Here is a 27805-nt window from a genome sequence, read left to right on the forward strand (position 1 = left end):
AAAAGTTAAAAAAAAAAAAAAAAAAAAGGAAAGGAAAGGATAAAATGAGCGAGGCTGCTCCATTGTCTCCAACACCCCGATTTGCGGGGATAGGTTCTATCCACCTCCCAGGCCCCTGAAATCCCCTTTTTATCTGTCACTGCGAGCCTGCAAGTTATGTAGCCAGGCCTGTCTACATGTAGCCAAACCGTGTCTGCTGGGTGTAGGGGCAATGGATGTTTTCCGGCATGTTCAAAGCTTAGGTAAAGGCGCCCCAGGAGGGCAAGACATCACGCACCACTTGTCCAGGTGTTTGTTTTTTATTTGATTTGGGGGGGCCTAGGAGGATCCTCTCTCCCTCCAGTCCTGGAAGCAGCAGGGTTAGGAGGACCAGGCCAGTGGCCACAGGAATAGCCGCAGCGGTGCCTGAGCAGGTGCGGCGGCCCAGGGGCGCGCGGAGGGCGGAGCTCGGCCCCGACTCCTCCCCCCGGTCCGGGCCGGCAAAGCTCCCGCAGCCCCGGCGGAACCTGGAGCGGCTGCGGCGCCGCTGTCCCGGAGCCCGGCTCCATGGAGCCCAACATGCGCTTCGGGATCGTGGAGCGTCAAGTACTGCGGGGCCGGGCGGGGCGGGGCGGGGCGGGACGGGACGGGGCGGCGGTGACCTTGGGCGGCCACGTGGGCCTGGGGGCGCGGGGAAGGGGGAAGGGTGGCCGGGTCTCCGGATCCGGGACCCCCGGGACCCCCGGGAGCCCCCACTGCGGCCTGACGGCGGGGCCCCAGCCCGCAGGCGCACCCCAGTCTCGGCGCCCCCCCCCGGAAGTGAGGCGCCGCGCCTCGGCTCCTGGGCCCGGGCCATAGGGGACAGGCCGAGGGTCTCCAGGTCGTTTTCAGTTGTCCCGGGGCCACATTCTAAACGTCCAGCGAAGTAGCGGGAGTTGATTTTAATCAGGTATTGCATTTGATCCAGAAGCTAAAAATAAATAAATAAATAAAATACATGATTTTAACCTGTAGCATGACTGCCTTGCAATTTGCATGTTGTAATAATCTTCAGCGCAGATGAGTAAATCAGTATTGTGATATTATTTTGCTGGAGGTGGGACTTAGCTCCATCTCACTGACGGGGACCCCTATTTTGCATTCTTCTCCCCAAGCCATTGCTCCTCCCAAGTGGAGCCAGGGGTCCGGCTGTGACAGTGCAGGCGCCCTACGCAGTGAGCTATCTCCAGAGCCCAATCTAATAATTGATTGTTGTCGCCATTACTACTACTGCTGCTGTTGTATTATTTTGGTTGCTCGCCCTACATCACTCCAGGCCAATTTTTTTTTTTTTTTCAGAGAGGCACAAAGACGAGAGAGAAAGACATCACAACACTGAGCTTCCCTTGATGAGGTGGGGGACCGGGGTGGGGCCCCTGACAAGGAGGTCACTCCCCAAGGTGAGCTATCTTGCCAACCCCTAATTAAAGTCACTAAGGAGCTATTTCCTAAGTGTGTGTTGATATATTCATTCTTTGAAAGCTGGTCTTTGTGTCACGTATTTGTTGGACCAGGTTACATTTCAAGGACGGAGTAGCTAGCTACATGGGGCAGCTTAGAGGTACAATCAGGCTGTTGTCGTTCAGCCCTTACCTGAAATAGGAACTAGCCCCATTTGCTTATTTTTTATTTTGATTTTTTTTTTCCTACCAGGTTGTTGCTGAGGCATGGCACCACTGCTCCTGGTGGCCATTTTTTCCTTTTATTTTATTTTGTAGGACAGAGAGGAGAGAAGGGGAGAGAGAAAGATAGACATTTGCAGACCTGCCTCACTGCTCATAAAGCATCCCCCCTGCAGGTGGAGAGTGGGGCCTTGAACCCAGGTCCTGGCACATAGTAATGTGTGTGCTCAACTTAATTTGCCACTCCCCTGCCCCCTAATTCTGATTTACAGGCCAGGAGGTAGCTCGGCCAGTAGAGTGCACACCTTACCTTGCCAAAGGACCCGGGTTTGAGTTCCCAGCACCACATGGGTACACCTGGGATGGCCCCAGGGGAATTGCTCACCCCACAAGTGGAGCCATGCTGAGGGGTCTCTCCTTGCTCTGTCTCCCCCCCTTCTCTGAAATAAGGAGTGATGCAGTGCATCTTTGCTGCCACTAACCTCTCCATGCTCCTTCCCTCTAGTCCTTTCCACAAAGAGTTCTTCACTGGACAGAGTTACTGGACCCTACAAATCTGATCCTTTCCATTGTAAGTACTTTACTGTTTCCAGGAATACTGAGTTTCGTGTTTGATCCTGAAGGTTGATTTGCAGTTTGATTTTTGAAAGCGTTGGAATAACTGAGTCCTTACATGTCGCTGTGTCCTCAGTCCTCTCTCATGAGCTTGTTGGGGAGACCTAGCCCTGGGCAGGTGCTGACAGGTCACAGGGCTGGAAACAAACCTCTTGCTAAACGAAGCCAGAGGAAGAGCAGCAGGCCGACCAGTCCTGGGGCTGTATTTTTATTTGTGTTTTCTCTGTTTATTCTTTTAAGATATTTTCTTGCTTATTATTTCTGATGTCTTAAGCTTTATTTATTTATCTTATTTAGTAGGTTAGAGAGAAATTGAGAGGGAAGGGGGATAGAAAGGGAGAGAGGGAGTCGGGCGCAGCAGGTTAAACGTAGGTGGCGCAAAGCGCAAGGACCAGCATAAGGATCCCGGTTCGAGCCCCCAGCTCCCCACCTGCAGGGGAGTCACTTCACAGGCAGTGCAGCAGGTCTGCAGGTGTCTGTCTCTCCCTCTTTCTGTCTTCCCCTCCTCTCTCCATTTCTCTCTGTCCTGTCCAACAACAATGACATCAGTAACAACAACAGTAATAACTACAACAACAATGAAAAACAAGGACAATGAAAGGGAAAATAAATAAATAAATATAAATAAAATATTTTTTAAAAGATAAATATAAATAAAATATTTTTTAAAAGATTTATATATGGGAGTTGGGTGGTAGCACAGCGGGTTAAGCGCACGTGGCACGAAGCCCAAGGACTGGCATAAGGATCCCGGTTCCAGACCCCGGCTCCCCACCTGCAGAGGAGTTGCTTCACAGGCAGTGAAGCAGGTCTGTAGGTGTCTTTCTTTCCCCATCTCTGTCTTCCCCTCCTCTCTCCATTTCTCTCTGTTCTATATAACAACGACAACATCAATAATAACAACAATAATAACTACAACAACAAAAACAACAAGAGCAACAAAAGGAAAAAATAAATATATATTTTTAAAAATGTAAAAAAAAGATTTATTTTTGTAAGAGAGAACCAGAGCATCACTCTGGCACATGTGGTCCCTGCGATCAAACTCTCCAGTCCTCATGATTGAAAGTCCAACACTTTACTCACTTTCTAGGCTGCCGGTGGGGTCTTAATGTGGGGAACTGAGCCTTGTATCTCATTCAGTATAGCAAGGTTTGCATTTAGCCTGCAGGAGGTGGGGTGTCAGAGGGTCTGACCTGAGGGGAGCTGGCTGCTGACAAGGCTGTCCGTTGAAATGGCTGGGCTGTCCAGGTGGAAGATGAGGGTGAGGAGCAGGTGTGGCTGGGTGTGGTGGAAATGTGTGTCTGCTTAACCTGGTGCACCATTGCCAGGCTCCCTCCTACATTTATTTTTCTCCAATTAAGTAAAACAGAAGAGGGGGAAAATGAGACTGAACTGATTCAGTGTGGGAATGTGGAGTGTGAGAGTGAGGTGGCACTCAGTAAGACCTCAGAGGTGTGTGTGTGTGGGTGTGGGTGTGTGTGTGTGTGTGTGAGAGAGAGAGAGAGAAACAGAGACAGGGAGGGAGAGAGAGAATGAGAGACAGCTCCAGTGAGGTTGGCTGCGGGCAATGGCAGGGCTGACCCAACAGAAGCTCTTAGGGTATGTATGGCGAGAAGAAACACACATTACGTTGAAGTCAGGCTCGAGAGTGTCACCCTGAATCTGGATGAATCGGAACAGTGTGGAGATCTGTTGTATGCTTTACATTGGGTTGTTCTAGCTCTCCCCCGCCAAGAAAATTGGATCAGTCCTGCTAGTTTCGCGGGCCTGCTTGGCCCCGCCCCAAGGAACCCCGAGAGGGTTCCAGAGTTCCAGAGTTGGAGAGTTGGAGAGTTGCAGAGTGAGAGAGTGCTTGGCGCCGTCGCGGGGGAAAGAAGCAGCAGAGTTCTGTTTGGTGATTAGTTTGGTTTAGTTTATGAATCGTTGTTCCTGAATAAAGAAATACAGCTTCCACATTTTTTAGGAGAATAGAACAAATGCTACAAATGTTTATCTGGAACCAGAAAAGACCTAGAATTGCCAAAACAATCTTGAGAAAAAAGAACAGAACCGGAGGCATCACACTGCCAGATCTCAAACTATATTATAGGGCCATTGTCATCAAAACTGCTTGGTACTGGAACATGAACAGACACACTGACCAGTGGAATAGAATTGAGAGCCCAGAAATGAGGCCCCACACCTATGGACATCTAATCTTTGACAAAGGGGCTCAGACTATTACATGGGGAAAGCAGAGTCTCTTCAACAAATGGTGTTGGAAACAATGGGTTGAAACATGCAGAAGAATGAAGCTGAATCACTGTATTTCACCAAATACAAAAGTAAATTCCAAGTGGATCAAGGACTTGGATGTTAGACCACAAACTATCAGATACTTAGAGGAAAATATTGGAAGAACTTTTTTCCGCATAAATTTTAAAGACATTTTCAATGAAACGAATCCAATTACAAAGAAGACTAAGGCAAGTATAAACCTATGGGACTACATCAAATTAAAAAGCTTCTTCACAGCAAAAGAAACCACTACCCAAATCAAGAGACTCCTCACAGAATGGGAGAAGATCTTTACATACCATACATCAGATAAGAGTTTAATAACCAACATATATAAAGAGCTTACCAGACTCAACAACAAGACAACAAATAACCCCATCCAAAAATGGGGGGAGGAATTGGACAGAATATTCACCACAGAAGAGATCCAAAAGGCCGAGAAACACATGAAAAAATGCTCCAAGTCTCTGATTGTCAGAGAAATGCAAATCAAGACAACAATGAGATATCACTTCACTCCTGTGAGAATGTCACACATCAGAAAAGGTAACAGCAGCAAATGCTGGAGAGGATGTGGGGTCAAAGGAACCCTCCTGCACTGCTGGTGGGAATGTCAATTGGTCCAACCTCTGTGGAGAACAGTCTGGAGAACTCTCAGAAGGCTAGAAATGGACCTACCCTATGACCCTGCAATTCCCCTCCTGGGGATATATCCTAAGGAACCCAACACATCCATCCAAAAAGATCTGTGTACACATATGTTCTTGGCAGCACAATTTGTAATAGCCAAAACCTGGAAGCAACCCAGGTGTCCAACAGCAGATGAGTGGCTGAGCAAGTTGTGGTCTATATACACAATGGAATACTACTCAGCTGTAAAAAATGGTGACTTCACCGTTTTCAGCCGATCTTGGATGGACCTTGAAAAAATCATGTTGAGTGAAATAAGTCAGAAACAGAAGGATGAATATGGGATGATCTCACTCTCAGGCCGAAGTTGAAAAACAAGATTAGAAAAGAAAACACAAGTCGAACCTGAAATGGAATTGGAGTATTACACCAAAGTAAAAGACTCTGGGGTGGGTGGGTGGGTGGGGAGAATACAGGTCCATGAAAAATGATGAATGAAATAGTGGGGGTTGTATTGCTAAATGGGAATCTGGGGAATGTTATGCATGTAAAAAAAAAAAAAAAAGAAGAAGTAGAAACGCAAAGCAGAAATTGACTGAGTTTGGAGTATGGCACCAAAGTAAGAAAGCAGAAGTATACTAGAGTTAGCAGTGAGTACCTCCCTAATACTTCCTCTCCACTTTTCCAAGCTTTGGGTCCATGATTGCTCAACAATTTGTTTGGCTTTGTATGTTAACTCTCTTTTCAGTCACCAGGTTCCAGGTGTCATCAGGATGCCGGCCAGACTTCCCTGGATTGAAGACCCCACCAATGTGTCCTGGAGCTCAGCTTCCCCAGAGACACACCCTACTAGGGAAAGAGAGAGGCAGACTGGGAGTATGGACCGACCAGTCAACGCCCATGTTCAGCGAGGAAGCAATTACAGAAGCCAGACCTTCTACCTTCTGCAACCCTCAATGACCCTGGGTCCATGCTCCCAGAGGGATAGAGAATGGGAAAGCTATCGGGGGAGGGGGTGGGATATGGAGATTGGGCGGTGGGAATTGTGTGGAGTTGTACCCCTCCTACCCTATGGTTTTGTTAATTAATCCTTTCTTAAATAAAAATAAATAAATAAATAAAGAAAAAAAAAAAAAAAGAAATACAGCTTCCCTGCCCAGCCGTATGTCTCTGGTCGTCTCTGTTACCCGCCTGTGAAGCTAGCCCGGCCAGCTAGAGCCCCCGAATTTTAACAACAGAGATCATTATCTTATGTCTTTCTATCTCTTTGTAGGAACAAATAGAAAAGTCGAGGCAAATATTGCTAACAAGTGAAGATGCAGTCAGATTTGACTTGAAGAACGAGAGGGTAGGTGGTGTGTGCCCAGGTGTGCCGGGTCCGGGGGTGGGCATGGCTCCTTGCCTGGCCTGGAGGCAGGTGGAATCTTGCCATCAGAAACCCTGCTCAGAGGGGCCAGGCCATGGCACACCTGGTTAAGCGCACCCTTTACAGTACAGAAGGACCCAGGTTCAAGCCCCTGGTCCCCCACCTGCAGTGGAGGAAAGCTTCACAAGTGGTGAACCAGGGCTGTAGGTGTCTTTCTCAGTCTCTTTCCATCTCTGGCCCCTCTTCCCCCTCTAAATTTTTGTCTCCATCTAATAAATAAATAACATATTTTTAAAAAGAAACCCTGTGGTTTGGGAGGTGGTGCAGTGGATAAAGCATCGGACTTTCAAGCATGAGGTCCTGAGTTCAATCCCCGGCAGCACATGTACCAGAATGATGTCTGGTTCTTTCTCCCTTTCCTCCTTTCTCATTTTTTTTTTTAATTTTTTATTATCTTTTATTTTTATTTTTATTCCCTTTTGTTGCCCTTGTTGTTTTATTGTTGTAGTTATTATTGTTGTTGTCATTGTTGGATAGGACAGAGAGAAATGGAGAGAGGAGGGAAAGACAGAGAGGAGGAGAGAAAGACAGACACCTGCAGACCTGCTTCACCGCTTGTGAAGCGACGCCCTGCAGGTGGGGAGCCGGGGTTCGAACCGGGATCCTTATGCCAGTCCTTGTGCTTTGCGCCATGTGCGCTTAACCCGCTGCGCTACAGCCCGACTCCCCCTCCTTTCTCATTAATAAATAAAATATTTTTAAAAAATTGTAAGATTACAGGATCTAGCTCCACACCACACCCACAACCAGAGTTCTCTGCTTCTCTCTCTAAAAGGCAGGACAGAAGTGACCCCAGAAATGAGAGCCAAGAGGGAAGTTTTGAAAACCGACCATTTGATTTTTTCTCTCTCTCTTAGATACAAGAAGCTTGGAAGAGAAGTCTCGTAAGTTACACCCCTTTCCTACTTTTAGCCTCCAGATGTCACGCGGAGCAGCATCAAGCTCAGCTCTGTGTCCCCTCTGTAGGCAACTGTCCACCCTGACAGCAGCAGGCTCATCCCTGTGGCTTTCCGACCTGCAGGTGAGGTGACTTCTCTTCAGGAGTGGGTTGCCAGGCGGGGTTGTGACAGAAAACTTCACATTATTGTTGTTGTTAAATTAGAAAGAGCTTAGCTCTAAGTCCAGGGCCTCACGCATTCATATACCTCTGGTTGGTCTCCCTAGCCCAAATTTTCATTTATTATTTCTGTGAGAGAGGAAGACAGAGAGAAAGGAGATAGCCCGGCACAGCTCCAGCACACATCCATGGAGCTCCCCCTGGTGCTGGGACTCCTGCCCCAGGCGTCACACACAGAAGGCCTGCTCTCTTCTGGATAAGCTATCTCTAAGCCCCCATCTGCCTCAGTTACTTGGGTTTTTTTTGGTTTTTTTTTTCTCTTGAAGGATTTCTGGCAAGGAATCTGGAAATGACAACTGGGAATGTTTGAAGGGTCTAGGATTGCCTGTGAGGGAAAAGGTTTGGGGCCCAGGGCTCGATCTTGTTCTGTGGACAGGCTGGCTCCATTCCCTTCATCTTACCCTAAAGACCGTGGCCAGTTATTTCATTGGTGGGCCCAGGACTTCAAGCTCATCAGTGCTAGTTTTGGGGGTTTCACTTAACCTCTCAGAAATAATCACATCCACAATCCTGGTATAAAATGTTTATGGGCGTGGTGTGGGAGGTGGCTCAATGGATAAAGTACTGGATTCTCAACGATGAGGTCCTGAGTTCAATCCCTGACAGCACATGTACCAAAGTGATATCTGGTTCTTTCTATCTCTCTTCCTATCTTTCTCATTAATAAATAAAATCTCTTTTTTAAAAAAGAATGTTTACAAGCAGAATATTGAAAAGAACATAAATGTCCAGGAGTGCAGACTGTAGCTAAAATAATTCGTTAAAGAGCGAAGGAGGTAGCACAACGGTTATACAAAAAGACTCTCATGCCTGAGGCCCTAAAGTACCAGGTTCAATCTTCTGCATCACCATAAGCCAGATCTGAGCATCGCTTTGTGCCATGTGTGCTTAACCCGCTGCACTACCGCCCGACTCCCTTTTAATAATGTTTTTGATGTTTATTTATTTGCCTCCAAGATTATCATTGGAGCTTAGTGCTTGCACTACCCCACTGTTCCTGGAGGCCAAATTTTCTTTTCTTGCCACAAGATAGAGGGTGAGAGAGAGGAGACAGTGCAGCACCTCTCCACCACTCCTGAAGCTTCTACCCCCCAGCCCATGTCCCCATGTGGTGATCTGGGGCTTGAACCTGGGTCCCTCACCTGGTAATGTGTGTATGTTATCTCATGAGCCACTGCCAGCCCCTGGGATTTATTTTTCTTTTCTTTTTTTTTAAGATTTTGTTTATTTTTCCTTTTGTTGCCCTTATTGTTTTATTGTAGTTATTATTGTTGTTGTTATTGATGTCATTATTGTTGGATAGGACAGAGAGAAATGGAGAGAGGAGGGGAAGACAGAGAGGAGGAGAGAAAGACAGACACCTGCAGACCTGCTTCACTGCCCGTGAAGCTACTCCCCTGCAGATGGGGAGCCGGGGACTGGACCTGGGGTCCTAATGCCGATCCTTGGGCTTTGCACCACATGCGCTTAACCCGCTGCGCTACCAACCGACTTCCTATTTATTTTCATTTTTATGAGAGAGAGAGAGCAGAGCACCATTCAGCTCTGACAAGTGCTGTCAAAAATTGAACCTGGGGCTTGAGACTCGAAAGCTTTGGGCTCTACCACTGATATATCTCCCAACCTTCATGTTTTTGCTTTTCAGTTTTTAAACATTTAGTTTATTTACCTGTTTACTGGATAGACAGAGAAATGGAGAGAGAAGAGATCGGGGCCTGGGTGGTAGCGTAGCAGGTTAAGCACACATGGTGCAAAGCACACTGACTGGTGTAAGGAGGACCAGTGTAAGGATTCCAGTTCGAGCCCCCGGCTCCCCACCTGCAGGGGCGTCGCTTCACAGGCTCAGGTGAAGTAGGTCTGCAGGTGTCTGTCTTTCTCTTCCCCTCTCTCTCTTTCCATCCCCTCTTCATTTCTCTCTGTCCTGTCCAACAATGACAACAGTAACAACAATAATAATAACAACAACAATGGTAAACAACAAGGGCAACAAAAGGGAAAAAATAGCCTCCAGGAGCAGTGGATTCGTAGTGTAGGCACTGAGCCCCAGCAATAACCCTGGAGGCATAAAAAAAAGAGGGAGAGAGAAATAGCTGAGCTGGAGGGGTACTGGGCTTGCATGCTTAAAGTTCCTGGTTTGACATATGTAGCAGAGTGGTCTGACTGGTGTCGTTCTCTCTGTCTCATGTAAAACACACTCTCTCTCATGTTAATAATAACACATATACATTTAACTATGTTACTTCAGTTTAGTCAGAGATAAAGACGAGAGCACTGCATAGCTTTGACTTATTGATCTTGGTGATTGAACCTCAGGCATGAGAGTTTCTTGCATAACCATTGTGCTGTCTCCCCAGCCCCAGAATATATATTTTTAAAAACTGATTGGGAAAATTTACTTCTAAAATTCAAACTGGAGAAATCATCTTTTAAATCTGAATTGTGCTATATGGGTTTTTGAAAGTTAAGAACAGTCAACAGATGAAGTCAATTTATCACTTTAAAAAAAAACTATTAAAATAGGGTCCAGGTGATGGAGCACATGGCTGAATGCACTTGGTTCAAGACCCCTGTCCCCACCTGCAGGGGAAAAGCTTTGTAAGTAGTAAAACAGGGCTGCAGCTGTCTCTCGCTCTCTCTTTTTTTGCCTCCAAGGTTATTGCTGGGGCTCGGTGCCTGCACCATGAATCTACTGCTTCTGGAGGCTATTTTTTTCCCTTTTGCTGCCCTGATTGTTTTAGCATTGTGGTTACTATTATTGTTGTTATTGTTGTTGGATAGGATAGAGAGGAATGGAGAGAGGAAGGGAAGACAGAGGGGGAGAGAAAGACAGACACCTGCAAACCTGCTTCACCACTTGTGAAGCGACTCCCCTGCATGTGGGGAGCTGGGGGCTCGAACTGGGATCCTTAAGCCGGTCCTTGTGCTTTGCGCCATGCGCACTTAGCCCGCTACGCTACCGCCCAGCCCTCACCCCTCTCTTTCCATCTTCCCTTCCCCTCTCAATTTCCAGCTGTCCTATCTAATTAAAAAATGATAACTAGTGGTCCAGGAGGTGGCGCAGTGATAAAGCTTTGGACTCTCAGGCATGAGGTACTGAGTTCGATCCCTAGCAGCACATGTGCCAGAGTGATGGCTGGTTCTTTCTCTCTCTCCTATTTTCTCATTAATAAATAAATAAATAAAATCTTTTTGAAAAATGATAAATAGGTAGTCAGGCGGTAGCGCAGAGGGTTAAGCGCACATGGCACAAAGCGCAAGGACTGTTGTAAGGATCCTGGTTCGAGCCCCCGACTCCCCACCGGCAGGGGAGTCGCTTCACAGGCGGTGAAGCAGGTCTGCAGGTGTCTGTCTTTCTCTCCCCCTCTCTGTCTTCCCCTCCTCTCCCCATTTCTCTCTGTCCTGTCCAACAACAATGACATCAATAATAAATACAATAACAAGACAACAAGGGCAACAAAAGGGAATAAATAAATATTTTTTAAAATATTTTTTAAAATGATAGATAACTAAATAAATATTAAACTTTTTTATTATCGTTACTTATTTTTCATTATTTTCTTATCTTTATTTATTTATTGGATAGAGACAGCCAGAAATTGAGAGGGAGGGTGTGATAGAGAGGGCGAGAGACAGAGAGACACCTGCAGCCCTGCTTCACCTCACATGAAGTTTACCCCTGCAGGTGGGGACCGGGAACTTGAACCCAGATCCTTGTGCATTGTAACATGTGCACTCAACCAGGTGTGCCACCATCCATCCCAATAAATACAACTTTTTAAAAAGAAAATCCATGTGTATGAATGAGTGCATTCTTTATGCAAATAAATTAATAAACTAGAATGTTCTTCTCTTTACCAGCTCTGCTGCCTTTCTCCATGCCCTTGGTGAGTGACTACCCACCCCTGAGCCCCCCTGCCCACTTTGTCTGCCACTGTGACACCCCCACCTGTACCCCCTACGTACCCAGCTGGACACCAGGTTGCTCTTGCTCTGAACACCTACTGTGCGCACAGCAGCTGAGGGTGGAGATGAGCTCCCCACTACGACGCGCCAGTGCAACCGCCCTTCCCCTACTCTCTCCGGCCCATCCCCTGCACCTGGGACGACCCCACCCACCCAGTGTTGCTCTCACCAGGGGTCATATGTGCCTCCCTCCACCTGTCCTGAGTCTGCATCCCTTCACTGCTCTGCCTGATCATGGGACTGGGGGTCAGTGGCCACCTGATACTTCTGGAGCCCTGCAAAAACTCACTCAGCCTGGTCACTTGAGGGGGGCCCCTGACTCTCACTGTGGCCCATCTGGTTGAATGCACTGGTTACCATGCACAAAGACTGGGGTTGGAGCCCCGGCTCCCCTCCTGCAGTGAGAATGCTTCATGAGTGGTGAAGCAGGCCTGCAAGTGTCTCTCTTTATCTTCCCAACCCCTCTCAACTTCTCTCTGTCCTATCTGTCCTAAGAAGGAAGAAAAAGGAAAAAAAGGCCAGTGGGAGCAGTGGATTTGTAGTGCCTACACAGAGCCCCAGTAATGACCTGGTGACCAAAAAAAAAAAAAAAAAAAACCAGGGCTGGTTGTGGCGCATCTGTGCACCCGGTTAAGGGCTCACGTTGCCGTGCACTAGGACCTGGGTTCGAGTCCCCACTTGCACACTTCACAAGTGATGAAGCAGTGCTGCAGGTCTCTTTCTTTTTCTCCCTCCCCCCCTCTCTGTCCTATCAAATTAAATAAAGTTTAAAACAGATGTTTAAACCTGGTCATCTTCTCCCAGCAGCTGTTGGTATGCATGAGACCCCTTCTGTTTCATTTGGTTTAAATCCCCCCTGCTTAACGCTATTCTATTTACATAACCACTGTTAACAAGCACCACCCTCCCTCCAGGGCATTGGTGGTTCAGTGATAGAATTCTCGCCTGCTCCGCCCCCTCTCCTTGTCACACTCTGATTTTCACCAGTCACTTTTCTCTCCACCCTCTCTATGTCACATCCTGTTTCCACCCTACTTGGCAAGTATATATAAAGACAGCATTGTGAGTTTTACGGTACTTTAGTTTAGTTTAGCTTAGCTCAGCTTAGATTGTGCTGTGTCCTGCATGAATAAAGAGATACTGCCTACAGCTCAACCATGAGTCCCTAGCCGTCTGTTACCCGCCCGTGAAGCCAGCCCTGCGAAAACAAGCAGGCCCCTGGCTCTCGACCTCACCTCCTCACCTGGGTCCCCCGGGATGGGCTACGGGGTACAGGGGCTCAGTCTGCCTCCCCCAGGCAGTTCTGGGTTCCTACGAGCTCTCCCTGTCCCCACACACTCATGACTCTGCTCTGTCCCCTTGGAAGCTGTTCGTGTCGCTGGTGACCACAAAAACCCTCAAGTCTATGCTTCTGCCCCAGGTAGCCATCTTGCTTTCTGTATGTGGGTGTGGATGGGGTGGGGTGGGGTCCCCCCCATTCCCTCTGCAGGGTGCCACACGACCCCCTGCCTCCTCCCCACAGGTCTCCTTCTACACCTACCTGACAGCCTTCAACATGTTCAACGGAAATGCCACCTACGTGAGTGGCCGGAGCTGTCCGGCCGGCCTGTGTGTCTCGTCCTCACTACCCTGAGCTGGGCCCCAAGCACAGTGGCCTTTGCTAAGTGGGCGCTTGTGTTTTTCCTTAGAGTCGCCGCAGGACTGAGAGCATCATGCTGGGGGCTGGAGTCATTGCCTCGTCCACCTTTTTTGGAGTAAGTGCCTTCAGAGGCCCCCCTATTTCCTGTACTCCTTTGCATCTACGTGCCTTTATTCCTTCTGCTCAGACGCTTATGTTCCTGCTTCAACAACTGAGAAAGTATGAATAAGGGGGTTAGTGCACACATGATAGTGCGCACGGATCTGGGTTCAAGCCTCCGGTCCTCGCCTGCAGCGGGGAAGCTTCATGAATGGTGAAGCGGTGCTGCAGGTGTCTCCCTTTTCGTCTCCTCTCCTCTCTCAATTTCTCTGACTCTCATCAAATTAAATCAAACAATTCTTCTTCTAGCGTTTGCCCTTCTTCCGTAGCCAGTCAACAGCGTCAGGTTGAGCCTGATGTCTGCTTGTTGCTGGCTTTGAAAGTGACTGGGATCCATGTGGATTCAGTCGGCTAGGAAGCATCGTCAGTTTCCCCAATAAATGGGTACTCACAGGATGCACCACGAGAAGGTCGATCCAATGCATCCCAATCAAACAATTAATCAAAGAGACAGAAACCTGATGAATGGTGAAACAGGTATCTCTCTCTCCCTATCTCTGCCTCCCCTCTCAATTTCTCTCTGTCTCTATCCAATAAATAAATAAAATATTAGAGAGAGAGAGAGAGAGAAAGTATGACTGAGACAAAATGAGACAAAGAAAATAAGGCCAGGGGCTGGGCAGTGGTGCACCTGGTTAAACACCCATAGTACTGTGAACAAGGACTTGCTCAGGGATCCGGGTTCAAGCCCCCATGCCCCACCTACAGCGTTGAGGCTTCACAGGCAATAAAGCAGGTCTCCAGGTGTCTGCTTCTCTCCCTCTGTACCTCCCCCTCTTCCTCTCAATTTCTCTCTATCCTATCTACTAAAGAAAAAAAGAAATGGCCACCAGAAGCAATGGTTTCATAGTGCTGATCCTTGGCAGCTGGAGGCAGAGAGAGAAGGAAATTGGGCCAGAAGATAGCTCACCCAGTACGGCGTGCGTCTCGCCATTCATGAGGCCTGGATTGGGTTTTGGCAGCACCTCAGGAGGGCCATGACTCCAAGAGGAGACTGGTGCTGGGACAGCTCTTTCTGTCTCTCTGCTTACATCTCAGAAGATTAACAGAACGGGGCGGGGGTGGGTGGGTGGTGATAGTGCACTGGGTTAAGCTCACATATTACAAAGCATAAGGACCTGCACAAGGATCCCAGTTCAAGTCCCTGGCTCCCCACCTGCAGGGGGGGGGGGTCACTTCACAAGCAGTGAAGCAGGTCTGCAGGTGTTCATGTTCCTCTTGTCCTCTCTGTCTCCTCTCTCAACGTCTCTCTGTCCTATCCCAAGAAAAAAAAAGTTGAAAAAATGGCCACAGAAGCAGTGGATTACTAGTGCAGGCACCAAGCCCCAGCGATAACCCTGGAGCCAAAAATAAATAAATAAAAATAACATAATGAAAAGAGTAACCCAGGAGTGGTAAAATCTCATTCGAGGGCCCGAAGCTACACACATGTATACACACACCAGAAAGAAAGATCAGGGCCAGGAGGTGGCGTACCTGGTTAATTAAGCACATACCTTACAGTGCTCAAGGACACAGGTTCAAGCCCCTGGTTCTACCTGCAGGAGGGAAAGTTTCACGAATGGTGAAGCAGGTCTGCAGGTGTCTCTCTGGCTCTCTCTTCCTATCTTCCCCTCCCTTTTCATTTCTCTCTGTCTCTATCCAATAAATAAAATGTTTTAGGAAAAAAAAAAAAGGTAAAAAGTCTTAGGTGGGCACTTGCAGAGGTCAGAGCTGTAGTGAGATCTGGGTTCGAGCTTCTTCTCTCCTGTTTTGCAGCTTGTGCCTCGTTTGAGACAAGTGAAGAGTGCATTACTGCGCAGAAGCCTGCCTGCGCTCCTTGTGGGTAAGCGGGAAGTATGCTGTCTCTTGTCTAGAACCGCCCTCCCTTCCTTCTTTCCTCCCTTCTTTCCTTCTTTCCTTCCTTCCTTCCCGGCCGCCGGGTCTCTGGTGGCGGCCACTCTTAGCAGTTTTGTTGGGGGGTGGAGAAGAGCCCGAATACAGTCTGTTCTTTGAGAAGCGGCACCCTGTCCATAGGGCAACACAGATTGCGTTTCTCAGACTAACTCTTGTGCCCCTGAGGAGGCTGTGGGGTAAGAGCAGATGACCTGTACGTGTGAGGGCCCGAGTGTTAGCCTGGGGTACCGCACACGCCGCGGGGCCGCTCCGCAGCTTGTTTTTGTGAGCCGGGAGGTGGCACAGAGGATGAAGGCTCGGACTCTCAAACATGAGATCCTAAGTTTGAACCCCTCTATCGCATGCACTAGAGCGAATCTCTCCTTGGTTCTCTCTCTCTCTCTCTCTCCCCCTCTCTTGCTCTCTAATTATTCGGTAAATCTAAAAAATAAGAATACAGAAAGTTTGCCAGCCTGCGGGTTCACTAGCTCCTATGCCAGATGTGGGTTTGGGAATCGTGACTGTTTGAAGAGTTGGCAAAATGACCATCAGTGGTGAAAAATGAGAAATGCTGGGAGTCGGGCTGTAGCGCAGTGGGTTAAGCGCAGGTGGCGCAAAGCACAAGGACCGGCAAAAGGATCCCGGTTCGAACTCCGGCTCCCCACCTGCAGGGGAGTCGCTTCACAGGCGGTGAAGCAGGTCTGCAGGTGTCTATCTTTCTCTCCTCTTCTCTGTCTTCCCCTCCTCTCTCCATTTCTCTCTGTCCTATCCAACAACGACAACAACAATAATAACTACAACAATAAAACAACAAGGGCAACAAAAGGGAATAAATACATAAAATAAATATTAAAAAAAAAAAAAAGAAAAATGAGAAATGCTGCTTGAGAATGCTGATGAAAGCAGCTTAACCAAAGGCGGAGGTGAGTTGGGCCCTGGGCTATAGCTTAGTGGTAGATGGCAGCCTTCACGTGTGTGAGGCTCTGGGTTCGATCCCCAAAGGGGTGGGGAGAGAAAAGGGACGTGGGTGTTGAGGATGTTGGGGATCCCCCGGGGGAGCCAGCTGAGGATCCAGACTGGAATGTTGGGGTGCTGTGACTGGCAGTGGGTGTTATCAAATCCAGAGCGGGGAGGTGGGGTCCAGCCCCCAGGGCAGACCCTCAGTGGCTCCAGGTCAGGGAAGAGCAGCCACCAGAGAAAGGCGGAGACTCCTGAAGCTGTCCCTGTCTGACCACCACGCACCCGCTGTTGTGTCTTCTATGGATAGCCCACATCAGCGGGGTTAACCTTGTTGCTTCCCGGAGTCTGGAGACCATCCGAGGGATTGAGGTCATGGACAAGGACGGTAATGTCATCGGCTACTCCAGGAAAGCGGGGACAAAGGTAGGGAGTCACGGTGGGCCTGCCTGCCTGCCCCTCCGCCCGCCTGCCTGCCTGCCTGCCTGCCTGCCTGCCTGCCTTTGGGGCACAGAGTGGAATCTGATCTTTCAGGGTCTCTACCAAATCCCGATCTCCCCTCATCCTTTTCTTAATTTGTATTCTACCACTGAGCTGAGGTATTTCATTTGTTTATCTTATTTTATTGGGGGGATTAATGGTTTACAGTAATCACAGTTGTTGATATGCATGCTTTTTTATGGTTTATAATAAGTGTAGTTGTTAGTCCATGTGTAAGGTTTCTCAAAACACCCAGAAGCCTAGATCCTCCTCTGCCGTCAGGCACCAGGACCGGACAGCGCCCCCAACCCAGAGTCCTTTACTTCGGTGCCTACACCAAGCCCAGTCCAAGTTCTGCTTCTTGTTTCTTTCTGTTCTTATTTCTCAGCTTCTGTCCATGAGTGAGACTATCCCATATTCAGCTTTTTCTGGCTGATCTCTTATCTTATCCAGAACACTGCTCTGCTCTGCTTTATTGTGGTGTGGGGGATTGAACTTGGGGCTTTGAAGCTTCAGGCATAAAAATCTTTTGGCACAACCTTTACCTTATGCTATCTCCCCATCTGAGATTTTACTTTTTTTTTTTATATTTTTTAAATTTTATTTATTTTCCCTTTTGTTGCCCTTGTTATTTTTATTGTTGTTGTTGTTATTATTGTTGTCATAGTTATTATTGTTGTCGTCATTGTTGGATAGGATAGAGAGAAATGGAGAGAGGAGGAGAAGACAGAGGGGGAGAGAAAGGTAGACACCTGCAGACCTGCTTCACCACCTGTGAAGCAACTCCCCAGCAGGTGGGGAGCCGGGGGCTCGAACCGGGATCCTTATGCCAGTCCCTGCACTTCGTGCCATATGCGCTTAACTCGCTGCACTACCGCCCAACTCCCACTTTTTTTCCCCCTGATTCTTTAAAAGTGATGCATTATTCTGAATTCTTCAGAGAAAACACCAAAAGAACGTTCGTCTGTCTGTCTGTCTCATCTATCCGTCCACTCATCCATCCATTGTTCCATTCATTTATCCATCTGTTCATCCAACTATCCACCCATCCATCCATCCATTCGTCCACCAACTATCCATCATGCACCCATCCGTTCATCTGTCCATCCATTTCTCTCTGTCCTATCTAATAACGACGACATCAATAACAACAACGATAATAATTACAACAACAATTTAAAAAAAAAAGGGCAACAAAAGGGAAAATAAATAAATAAAATAATCTGTAAAAAGCTGTATCCTCTGTGCCGCCTGCTGGGCCATGCTCTGATCACAGCACAGTGCTGCTCCTGGGAGCTGGGCTCAGAGGCTTGACCAGCGAAGCTTCCACTGTGACTTATCACCTTTGCTTGTACTAAGCGAGGATCAGATTTGAGCCTCTGGTGCCACTGTGGAGAAGGGGCGCCCCTGGCCGCCACCCAGTTGCTCAGAGCAGTGCTGCACCCTCTCCCTACCCATAGGCCTTACTTTTCCAAGTGAGAAAGCAAAGTTGCAGGGTCCCTGGGTTCCAACCGCTTAGTCATCAGGGAGTGTTCAGGGCCCCTGGCTTATAGACGGGCAGGAGAACCTTCGTCAGATGCCAGGACCCCAAGATCTGAAGCATTTCAGCATTGAGCGAAAAATAACTGCAGTCACTTCATATATCTGAAGAGTCTGCAGGGGCAGCACCTGGACACCTCCAGAGAGAAGAATGTCGGGTGTGTCCCCCTCAGAGCTCAGGGCAGAGTATTTATTGATAAAATCACATCTCATCAAAAGGAATGGGAAGTGGAGGACTGGCTTAAGGATCCCGGCTCGAACCCCTGACTTCCCACCTGCAGGGGAGTCGCTTCACAGGCGGTGAAGCAGGTCTGCAGGTGTCTGTCTTTCTCTCCCCCTCTCTGTCTTCCCCTCCTCTCTCCATTTCTCTCTGTCCTATCCGACAACGATGACATCAATAACGACAATAATAATAACTACAACAACAGTGGAAAACAAGGGCAACAAAAGGGAAAATAAATAAATATTAAAAAATCTTTTTAAAGGAATGGGAAGATGAAAGGTGCTTTTAGGTAAACAACTCAGGAGCAGTTGTTAAAGCACAGATTACTTTCAGGGTGTGGGAAACATCAGAATTTGCCAAACCCGATCACAATAGTCTTCTCGGCTGAGTGTCACTAATCAGGCACAGTTCTCTGCTGTCTGCAGGTCACTCTGTTATGCACTAGCCCCAAACCCTTTAGGGAAGGAGCCAGGGGTCAGAGTTACAGATAAGCATTTTGCATAATCCCTAGGCCTGTGGGCTCCTGGTTAACTCTGTTACACTCTTCATACTTTAGCCTCATGGGGCAGAGGGTTGTGACAGTCAACCAGAGGGGGTCGGGCGGTGGCACAGCGGGTTAAGCGCATGTGGCACAAAGCACAAGGACCGGCTTAAGGATCCTGGTTCGAGCCCCTGGCTCCCCACCTGCAGGGGAGTCGCTTCACAGTCAGTGAAGCAGGTCTGCAGGTGTCTGTCTTTCTCTCCCCCTCTCTGTCTTCCCCTCCTCTCTCCATTTCTCTCTGTCCTCTCCAACAACGAACAACATCAACAGTGGCAATAGTAATAACCACAACAAGGCTACAACAACAAGGGCAACAAAAGGGGGAAAAAATGGCCTCCAGGAGAGGTGGATTCATGGTGCAGGCACCGAGCCCAGCAATAACCCTGGAGGAAAAAAAAAAACAACAGTCAATTAGACTATAAACATGGAGGCTTTAGGTGAAAATTAATAGAACTGGGGCCAAGCGGTGGCACACCTGGTTAAGTGCAAGGTCCCACGTTCAAGCCCCTGGTCCCCACTGGCAGGAGGGAAACTTCGTGAGTGAAGTAGAGCTATAGGTGTTGCTGTATCTCCACTTCCCTCTCGATTTCTGGCAGTCTCTAGCCAATAAATAAATATAATTTAAAAATATCAATAGACTTTATAACAATAAATGTCAAGAAATCTGGCATCAGAAGATGCTTCTTCAATAGGATGCTCTGACTCTCACTTCTGGGTGACTCATGACATGAACTCAGTGGGGTGGGGACACTTTCTGAGCCTCACTGCTTTCTCTCCATGTGCCCTCTAGGCTGTGAGAGAGACGGCGGCCTCCAGGGTGCTGCTATTTGGGACCTCAGCCTTCATCCCAGAACTCTTCTCCCTCTTTATAAAACAGTAAGTGAGCCCCCTGGATGTGGTGCAGTAGATTAAACATTGGACCCTCAGTCACGAGGTCTGGAGTTCTGTACTCAGCACTGAGTGTGCCTGAGTAAAGCTCTCTCTCGCTCCCTCTCTCTTTCTATCCCCCCTGCCCCTCCGTCTCTCTGTCATGAATAGAAGAAGCCTCGGGGTTTGGGTTGAAGTGTCTTTGCCAGTCAGGGACTGTATCCTCTTGGTGGTGTGAAGAGGATGAAGGTAACGTGAATGTCATCGGGTGAGGTGGGGGGATTCAAAGGAGCTAAGGACACAGGACAGAATTGGCCACTGTTAGAACATTAGGTCAGCCTCTCACAAAAGCTATCACATTGTCATCATGAGCTGTGTCTTGTCTCTTTCAGGTACAAGAATCTCCTGCCGTTTCCGTGGACTTTTTGGGCCTTGAAAATGTCTTGCACAATATTCGTCATGTCACTGATGGTGCCAGTTTCTTTTAGTATATACCCACAGATTGGCCAGGTAAGTGAGCCCCCCCACACTCTCTTGACTATCAAAAAAGAAAAAAGCTACTCCCCCGGGAATCGGGCAGTAGTGCAGCGGGTTAAGCGCAGGTGGCGCAAAGTGCAAGGACCGGCATTAGGATCCAGTTTGAGCCCCCAGCTCCCCACCTGCAGGGGAGTCACTTCACAGGCAGTGAAGCAGGTCTGCAGGTGTCTGTCTTTCCCTCCCCATCTCTGTCTTCCCTTCCTCTCTCCATTTCTCTCTGTCCTATCCAACAACGACGACATCAATAACAACAGTAATAACTATAGCAATAAAACAACATGGGCAACAAAGGAATAAATAAATAAATAAGTATAAAAAAAACAACTCCCCCTATTGCAAAAGTAGAAGGAGATCTTCACCCTTTTAAAAGAAGTGCAGAGTTTACAACACTGCCAAAGTCATGTGTTTCTTTACTCATAATCTTGAGTTTTCTTTTTTTTTTTGTTGCTGATGTAATTGTTATTATTGCTGTTGTTGTTGGATAGGACAGAGAGAAATTCAAAGAGGAGGGGAAGACAGAGAGGGGGAGAGAAAGATAGACACCTGCAGACCTGCTTCACCACCTGTGAAGCGACTCCCCTGCAGGTGGGGAGCCAGGGGCTCAAACCAGGATCCTTACGCCGGTCCTTTCCTTGCGCTTTGCGCATGTGCTTAACCTGCTGTACTGCTGCCTAGCCCCCTTCTTTGTTCTTAACGGTATATCAGAAGTATTTTTCTTTTTTTTTTTTTATATTTACTTATTTATTTTCCCTTTTTGTTCCCCTTGTTTTTTATTATTGTTGTAGTTATTGTTATTGATGTCATTGTTGGATAGGACAGAGAGAAATGGAGAGAGATGGGGAAGACAGAGAGGAGGTGAGAAAGACAGACACCTGCAGATCTGCTTCCGCCTGTGAAGCGACTCCCCTGCAGGTGGGGAGCTGGAGACTCAAACCAGGATCTTTAGTCGGTCCATGCGCTTAGCGCCACCTGCACTTAACCCACTGCGCTACCTCCTGGCTCCCCAGAAGTATTTTTCTGGTACATAAAAAATGTGACACAGCCAGCCAGAGGAATGGCATGGAGTATAAAGCATTGGACACTCAAGCCTGAGGTCCTGATTTCAATCTCCCGTATTGTATGTGCCAGTGATTCTCTGGTTATTTTGCTGTCTCCTCTGTCATTAATAAATATATAAATCTGGGTGGGGTAGGTAGCATAATGGTTATGCAAAGAGACTCTCATGCCTGAGGCTTCAAAGTCCCAGGTTCAATCCCCCGCACCACCATAAGCCAGAGCTGATCAGGGCTCTGGTGTTTCTCTCGGTCTCTCTCTCTCTCTCTACATCTCTCTCAAAAATAAAATTAATAAAATATAAAAAATAAAATAAATATGTCGTATGCTTTACATTGGTTTGTTCTAGCCCTCCCCCGCCAAGAGAATTGGATGAGTCCTGTTAATTTCGCGGGCCTGCTTGGCCCCGCCCCAAGGAACCCCGGGAGAGGGTTCCTGAGTACGAGAGTTGGAGAGAGAGAGGGTTCCTGAGTTTGAGAGTGACAGAGTTCCTGAGTTCATGAGTTCAAGAGGAAGAGAGAGAGGGCCAGAGAGTTCCTGAGTTTGAGAGTTTCAGGGTTACAGAGTAAGAGAGAGTGCCAGAGAGAGAGAGTTCCTGGGTTCCTGAGTTCGGAGAGTTCTAGAGTTGGAGAGTTCCCGAGTTACAGAGTAAGAGGAAGTGCTTGTGCCGCCGCAAAGAGACAGCAGAGTTCTGTTTGGTGATTAGTTTGTCTTAGTTTATGAATCGTTGTTCCTGAATAAAGAAATACAGCTTCCCTGCCCAGCCGTTGTCTCCGCGTCTCTGTTACCCGCTGTGAAGCAAGCTAGGCCGGCAAGAGCCTTCCGAAATTTTAACAACATAAATATATAAATCTTTGAAATAAAACAAAAAGTGGTCCTGGTAGTGGTGCAGTGGATAAAGTACTAGTTTAGTACTTTAAAACTAAAGCATGAGGTCCCAAGTTTAGTCCCCGGCAGCACATGTGTCAGAGTGATGCCTGGGTCTTTCTCTCTTTTCACCTTTCTTGTTAATAAAAATAAATAAATAAAACAAAGCAAAAAAAAAGAAAACCTGCCTGGGGGCCAGCTGGTGTCCCATGGTAGGACACACACATTAGCATGTGAGAGGTCCTGGGTTCAAGCCTCTGGCTCCCACCTACAGTGATGGAGTGATGCTGCAGGTGTCTCTTTCTCTTCCTTTTTTTCTTTTTAAAGATTTCATTTATTCTTGAAGAATGATAGGAGAGAGAGAAAGAGGACCAGACATCACTCTGGTACATATGCTGCCAGGGATTGAACTCAGGACGTCATAACTGAGAGTCCAATGCTTTATCCACTGAGCCACCTCCCGGACCACTCTCTTTCTCTTCCTGTCTCTCCCTTCCATCTTAATTTCTCTGTCTCTATCCAAATAAACAAGTAAATAAGAAATGTCCGTGGTGGTGGTCCAGGAGGTGGCACAGTGGATAAAAGCATTGGATTCTCAAGCATGAGATCCAGAGTTCAATCCCCGGCAGCACATGTACCAGAGTGATATCTGGTTCTTTCTCTCTCTCTCCTTCTACCTTCATGAATAAATAAAATCTTAAAAAAAAAAAAGAAAGAAAGAAAGAAAGAAATGACCATGGTGAACTAAATAAATAATATAATTTTAGGGGCCACAAGCTTACCTTGGGTGTCCTCTGAAAAAATACTTTTTTATTTTTTTTTCATTTATGTTTTTAGATAGAGACAGAAATCAAGAGGAAAGGGGAAGGTAGAGAGGGAAAGAGAGAGAGGCACCTGCAGCACTGCTTCACTGCTCATGAAACTTTCCTCCTGCACGTGGGGGCCAGGGGCTTGAACCCGGGTCCTTGTGCACTGTAATACGTGTATTCAACCAGGCATGCCACCACTCGACCCCCCAAAGTACTTGCTTTTGACTTGACTCTAAGGCGAGCCAAGTTCTCAATACAGGTACTAAGCATGGGGCTTTGCCTTCCAGATACAGCGCGGCCAGCTTGAAGAGGAGATTCAGTCTGCGACCGAGGACACGGAGCTTTTCTACAACAGAGGGGTCTAGGAGGTCCTCGGTGATTCCTGCGGGTCCTGCTGGAGACCTCCGTCCCCGCGGGGGTTCCTGGAATCTCAGGCGTCTGCACCTGCAGGAGGGCTAACTCCCACACTCTCAGGACCTTTTGGCTGCCGGCGCCCCGGGCTTTGGAGCTGGGATGGGAGATCTGACCCACCTCCTCAACACTGCTGAGAAGGCTGGTGGCTGTGGGCTCATCTTCTGTCTGTCTGTCAGCTTCTGAGAGGACACTGTGAAATGGCCACTACCTTAGTCTGATCAGGAGCGTTAGAAGGAAATAAAGAAGGCCCCACTGCGCCCCACACAGGCTTACTCCATGCCCCTGAGATAGCTCAGCTGGGAGAGCACGTGCCTCAGTGCACCTGAGCTCCTGAGTCTGAGCCCTGGCATTGGTGAGAGCTCTGGGGATGATGGTGCTGTGCCGTGCTGTCTCTCCACTCTGTTTCCCTCTCCTCCCTCTCTCTTTCTCTTTCTCAAAAGAGATCATGAGAAAGGTGAGGGACGGAGCAAGAAATGAAAGGAAGGAAGGAAAGCGAGCGAGTCCAGGAGGCCACTCAGTGACAGAATCAGGTGTGCTCTAGGCCAAGAGAAAGCCCAAAGGCCGGGTGGTGGCGCACCGGTTGAGCGCACATGTTACAGTGCGCAAGGACCTGAGTTTGAGCCCCGGGTCCCCGCCTGCAGGGGGAAAGCATTGTGAGTGGTACAGCAGGGCTGCGGGTGTCTCTCTGTCTCCCCCTACTGTCTTGATTTCTGGTTGTCTCTAGCCAATAGCTAAATATAATAAAAAGAAAAAGAAAGAAAATATGGGAGGGGCATGGATAGGTGGGTAGTGGCACACCTGTGGAGCGCACATGTCACAGTGTGCAAGGACCTGGGTTCAAGCCTCCAGTCCCCACCTGCAGGGGGAAAGATTCACAAGTGGTGAAGCAGGTCTGCAAGTATCTCTCTCTCTCTCTCTCTGCTTCTTTCTCTTAATTTCTAGTTGTCGCTATATAATAAATAAATAAAGATAATAATGATGATGAGTTGTAAAAAATTTTAAAAGAATCTGACACTGAGGAGATAACATAATGGTTATGTAAAAAGCCTTTCATGCCCAAGGCAGCATAATTCCATGTTTGATCCTCAGCACCACCATAAGCCAGAGGTGAACCGTGCTCTGATTAAATAAATAAATAAATAGAAAAAGAGAGAATTGGGGTGGGTGAAACAGCTCACTGAGGCAGTCCTCTGCTTTACCATATATGCAGTCAGGTTTGAGCCCAGCCCTCACTGCACTGAAGGAAGCTTTGGTGCTGTGGTCTCTTTCACTCTCTCTGTCGCTACCTAAAATAACTAATAATAATAATAACCGATGCCCCACCTCAAGGGAAACTGGACCCACTGAAAGCTCCCAACCCCACAGCAGTCCTGTTCCCGGACTCTTACTGCTTTCAGGACAACTGAACATGCCAGCTGCCCTGAGCGCCTCTCTCCTCCCTGGAGAGGACTTGCTCTGCGGGGAAACCCCAGGCCCCGGGCAAGATCAGGCTCCTGAGCCAACATCGTCCCTCCCTCCTCCTCCACATAAGGCCACTGGACCTGGCCCACTCCATCTGTCTTCTCAGGACCTTGCTCTGGGGCCTCTCCACATTCCTTCCCAGAACAGGGGAACTACCTGAATCGAGGCCTCATTTTAAAGTGACCCTTGTGGCCTGGGAGGTGGCACAATGGGTAAAGCTTTGGGTCCTCAAACCCAAGGTCCCAAGTTCAAACCCTTGCATTGCATGTGTCAGAGGGACACTGGTTTTCCCTCCTCTCTCTAACAAATTTTTATGATTATCACCAGAGCACTGCTCAGCTCTGGTTTATAGTGGTGCTGGGAACTGAACCTGGGACCTTGGAACCTCAGGCTTGGAAATCTTTTGCATTGCCACTATACCTATACCGCCTTCTGGCCCTAAATAAATAAATTTTGAAAATAAAATAAGTGAAACAGAACTCTGGTGATGGGAGCTGTGTGGAATTATACCCAGTAAGAAGTGCTAATGGTAGTAAATACAAAATATAAGGTGGACTGGAGAGATTGCACAATGGTTATTCCAAAGACTTTCATGCCTGACACTCTGAGGTCCCAGGTTCAGTTCCCAGCGTCATTATAAGCCAGAGCTGAGGAGTGTTCGAGTTTCTCTGTATGTCTCGTTAAAATAAATAAAAAACTGAGCTGGGGTGACAGTGTAATAAATAATAAAAAGACTTTCATGCCTGAGGCTCCAAGGTCTTGAATTCAGTCCCCAACATCACTATAATCTAGAGCTGAGCAGTGCTCTGGTGTCTCTCATTAAAATTATGTATTGGGGGGGTCGGGTGGTGGCGCAGTGGGTTAAGCGCATGTGGCGCAAAGCGCAGGGACCGGCATTGAGGATCCCGGTTCGAGCCCCCGGCTCCCCACCTGCAGGGGAGTCGCTTCACAGGCAGTGAAGCAGGTCTGCAGGTGTCTATCTTTCTCTCCCCTTATCTGTCTTCCCCTCCTCTCTCTATTTCTTTCTGTCCTATCCAACAACGAATTGCGTCAACAAGGGCAATAATAACCACAACGAAGCTACAGCAAGGGCAACAAAAGGGGGGAAAAATGGCCTCCAGGAGCGGTGGATTCATGGTGCAGGCACCGAACCCAGCAATAACCCTGGAGGAGGAAAAGAAGAAGAAGAAAAAAAAATTATGTATTGGGAGTTGGGCGGTAGCGCAGTTTAATTGCAGGTATAAGGATCCCAGTTCGAGTCCCCAGCTCCCCACCTGCAGGGGAGTCGCTTCACAAGTGGTGAAGCAGGTCTGTAGGTGTCTATCTTTCTCTCCCCCTGTCTTCCCCTCCTCCCATTTCTCTCTGTTCTGCCCAACAATGACAACATCAATGACAATAAAACAAGGACAACAAAAGGGGATAAATAAATATTAAGGGGGGTCGGGCAGTGGCGCAGTGGGTTAAGCACATGTGGCACAAAGCGCAGGGACCAGCATAAGGATCCCGGTTCGAGCCCCCGGCTCCCCACCTGGTGGGGAGTCACTTCACAGTCAGTGAAGCAGGTCTGCAGGTGTCTATCTTTCTCTCCCCCTCTCTGTCTTCCCCTCCTCTCTCCATTTCTCTCTGTCCTATCCAACAATGAACAACATCAACAATGGCAATAATAATAACCACAACAACTACAAAGGCTACAACAACAAGAGCAACAAAAAGGGGGAAAAAATGGCCTCCAGGAACTGTGGATTCAGGGTGCAGGCACCGAGCCCAGCAATAACCCTGGAGAAAAAAAATATTTAAAAGTAAGTATTGAGCACATGTGTTACCCAGGTTCGAGCCCCCACTCCCCATCTGCGCCACGTGCAGTGAAGCCACAAGCGGTGAAGCAGGCAGGTCTGCAGGTGTCTTTGTTTCTCTCCCCTTCCCTCTCAATTTCTCTGTGTCCTAATAAAATAAAACAGACAAGATAAGAAAAAAAACAAGGGGGGAAATGGCCAGTGGGAGCGGTGTATTCATAGTGCTGGCACTGAGCCCCAGTGATAACCCTGGTGGTAATTAAGAAAAACTTAAAAGGGGGGTGGGGGCTGGGGAAATAGTGTAACAGTGATACAAAGAGGCTACACTTAAGGCACCAAAGGACCCAGGTTCAATCCGCAGCATCACCATAAATCAGTCTGGTTTGTTTTGGCAAAAAGGAAAGCAGGCAGGCCAGCTATTGCCCGAGCAATATGCATTATGTCCTAAGTGTGTCTGAGTCCCAGCACCGCATGGGAGATGCTACCACACCAGAGGAAGTTTCTGTGTCTCTCCTCTCTCTAAATGAAAAAATAGCCTGGAGTCGTGGAATCCAGCACGCACAAGGCCCCAGCTATCCAAAAGAAGAAGAAAAAAGAATCCTGCTGCCCAAACCTTTGAAAAAGAACTCCACTCTTACGCAGTTGCTTCACACACATCCTTCCTCAAGACTGTGTTCATCCAGGCTCCCCTCCCGACGCCCCAGTGATGGGCCCACCGCCAGCTATCCCTGTCACACTCACTCCCCTTTCTCCCAAACAACCTCCAGAGCTCACTCTAAGGACCCAGTACCACACAGCTTAGTTCAACAGCGCCCCCTCCTGGCTGTGCCCCTTCATCTCAGCCCTCTCCAGGACAAGTCTATAAGCAAGGACTTGGTGCATCATGGGCAAGTCGGAATTCCTCACCATGCTATTCCACT

At 48.1% G+C, this 27805-nt stretch overlaps 1 protein-coding gene across 5 annotated transcripts; it reads left to right on the forward strand.

Moving 5' to 3' along the window:
- Positions 1-449: 449 nt before the first annotated feature.
- SFXN4 (sideroflexin 4) lies at positions 450-25839 on the forward strand. Of its 5 annotated transcripts, XM_060171205.1 has the most exons (15): positions 471-585; positions 1672-1703; positions 2146-2211; positions 6439-6513; positions 7449-7475; positions 7558-7612; positions 11567-11592; positions 13038-13091; positions 13194-13250; positions 13360-13425; positions 15228-15294; positions 16612-16727; positions 19875-19960; positions 20344-20461; positions 23505-25839. In XM_060171205.1, exons 2-15 carry the CDS (start codon positions 1686-1688, stop codon positions 23580-23582), a joined length of 909 nt encoding a protein of 302 aa, XP_060027188.1. In that variant the 5' UTR covers positions 471-585; positions 1672-1685; the 3' UTR covers positions 23583-25839. The 5 variants fall into 5 exon arrangements, with proteins under 5 accessions (XP_060027189.1, XP_060027191.1, XP_060027186.1 ...); XM_060171203.1 differs by lacking the exon at positions 1672-1703 and having other exon boundaries at positions 451-585; XM_060171207.1 differs by lacking the exon at positions 6439-6513.
- Positions 25840-27805: the final 1966 nt, after the last annotated feature.

Source organism: Erinaceus europaeus, chromosome 14 (genome assembly GCF_950295315.1).
Source record: "Erinaceus europaeus chromosome 14, mEriEur2.1, whole genome shotgun sequence".
Lineage (NCBI taxonomy): Eukaryota > Metazoa > Chordata > Mammalia > Eulipotyphla > Erinaceidae > Erinaceus > Erinaceus europaeus.

Bases quoted from the DNA above. Each gene is read 5' to 3' on its own strand.
- SFXN4 (XM_060171203.1), top strand. From the start codon at position 547: ATGGAGCCCAACATGCGCTTCGGGATCGTGGAGCGTCAA. The intron at 7,613-11,566 runs GTGAGGTGACTT...TCTCTTTACCAG, and splicing joins TGTGGCTTTCCGACCTGCAG to CTCTGCTGCCTTTCTCCATG. The intron at 15,295-16,611 runs GTAAGCGGGAAG...TTCTATGGATAG, and splicing joins CCTGCCTGCGCTCCTTGTGG to CCCACATCAGCGGGGTTAAC.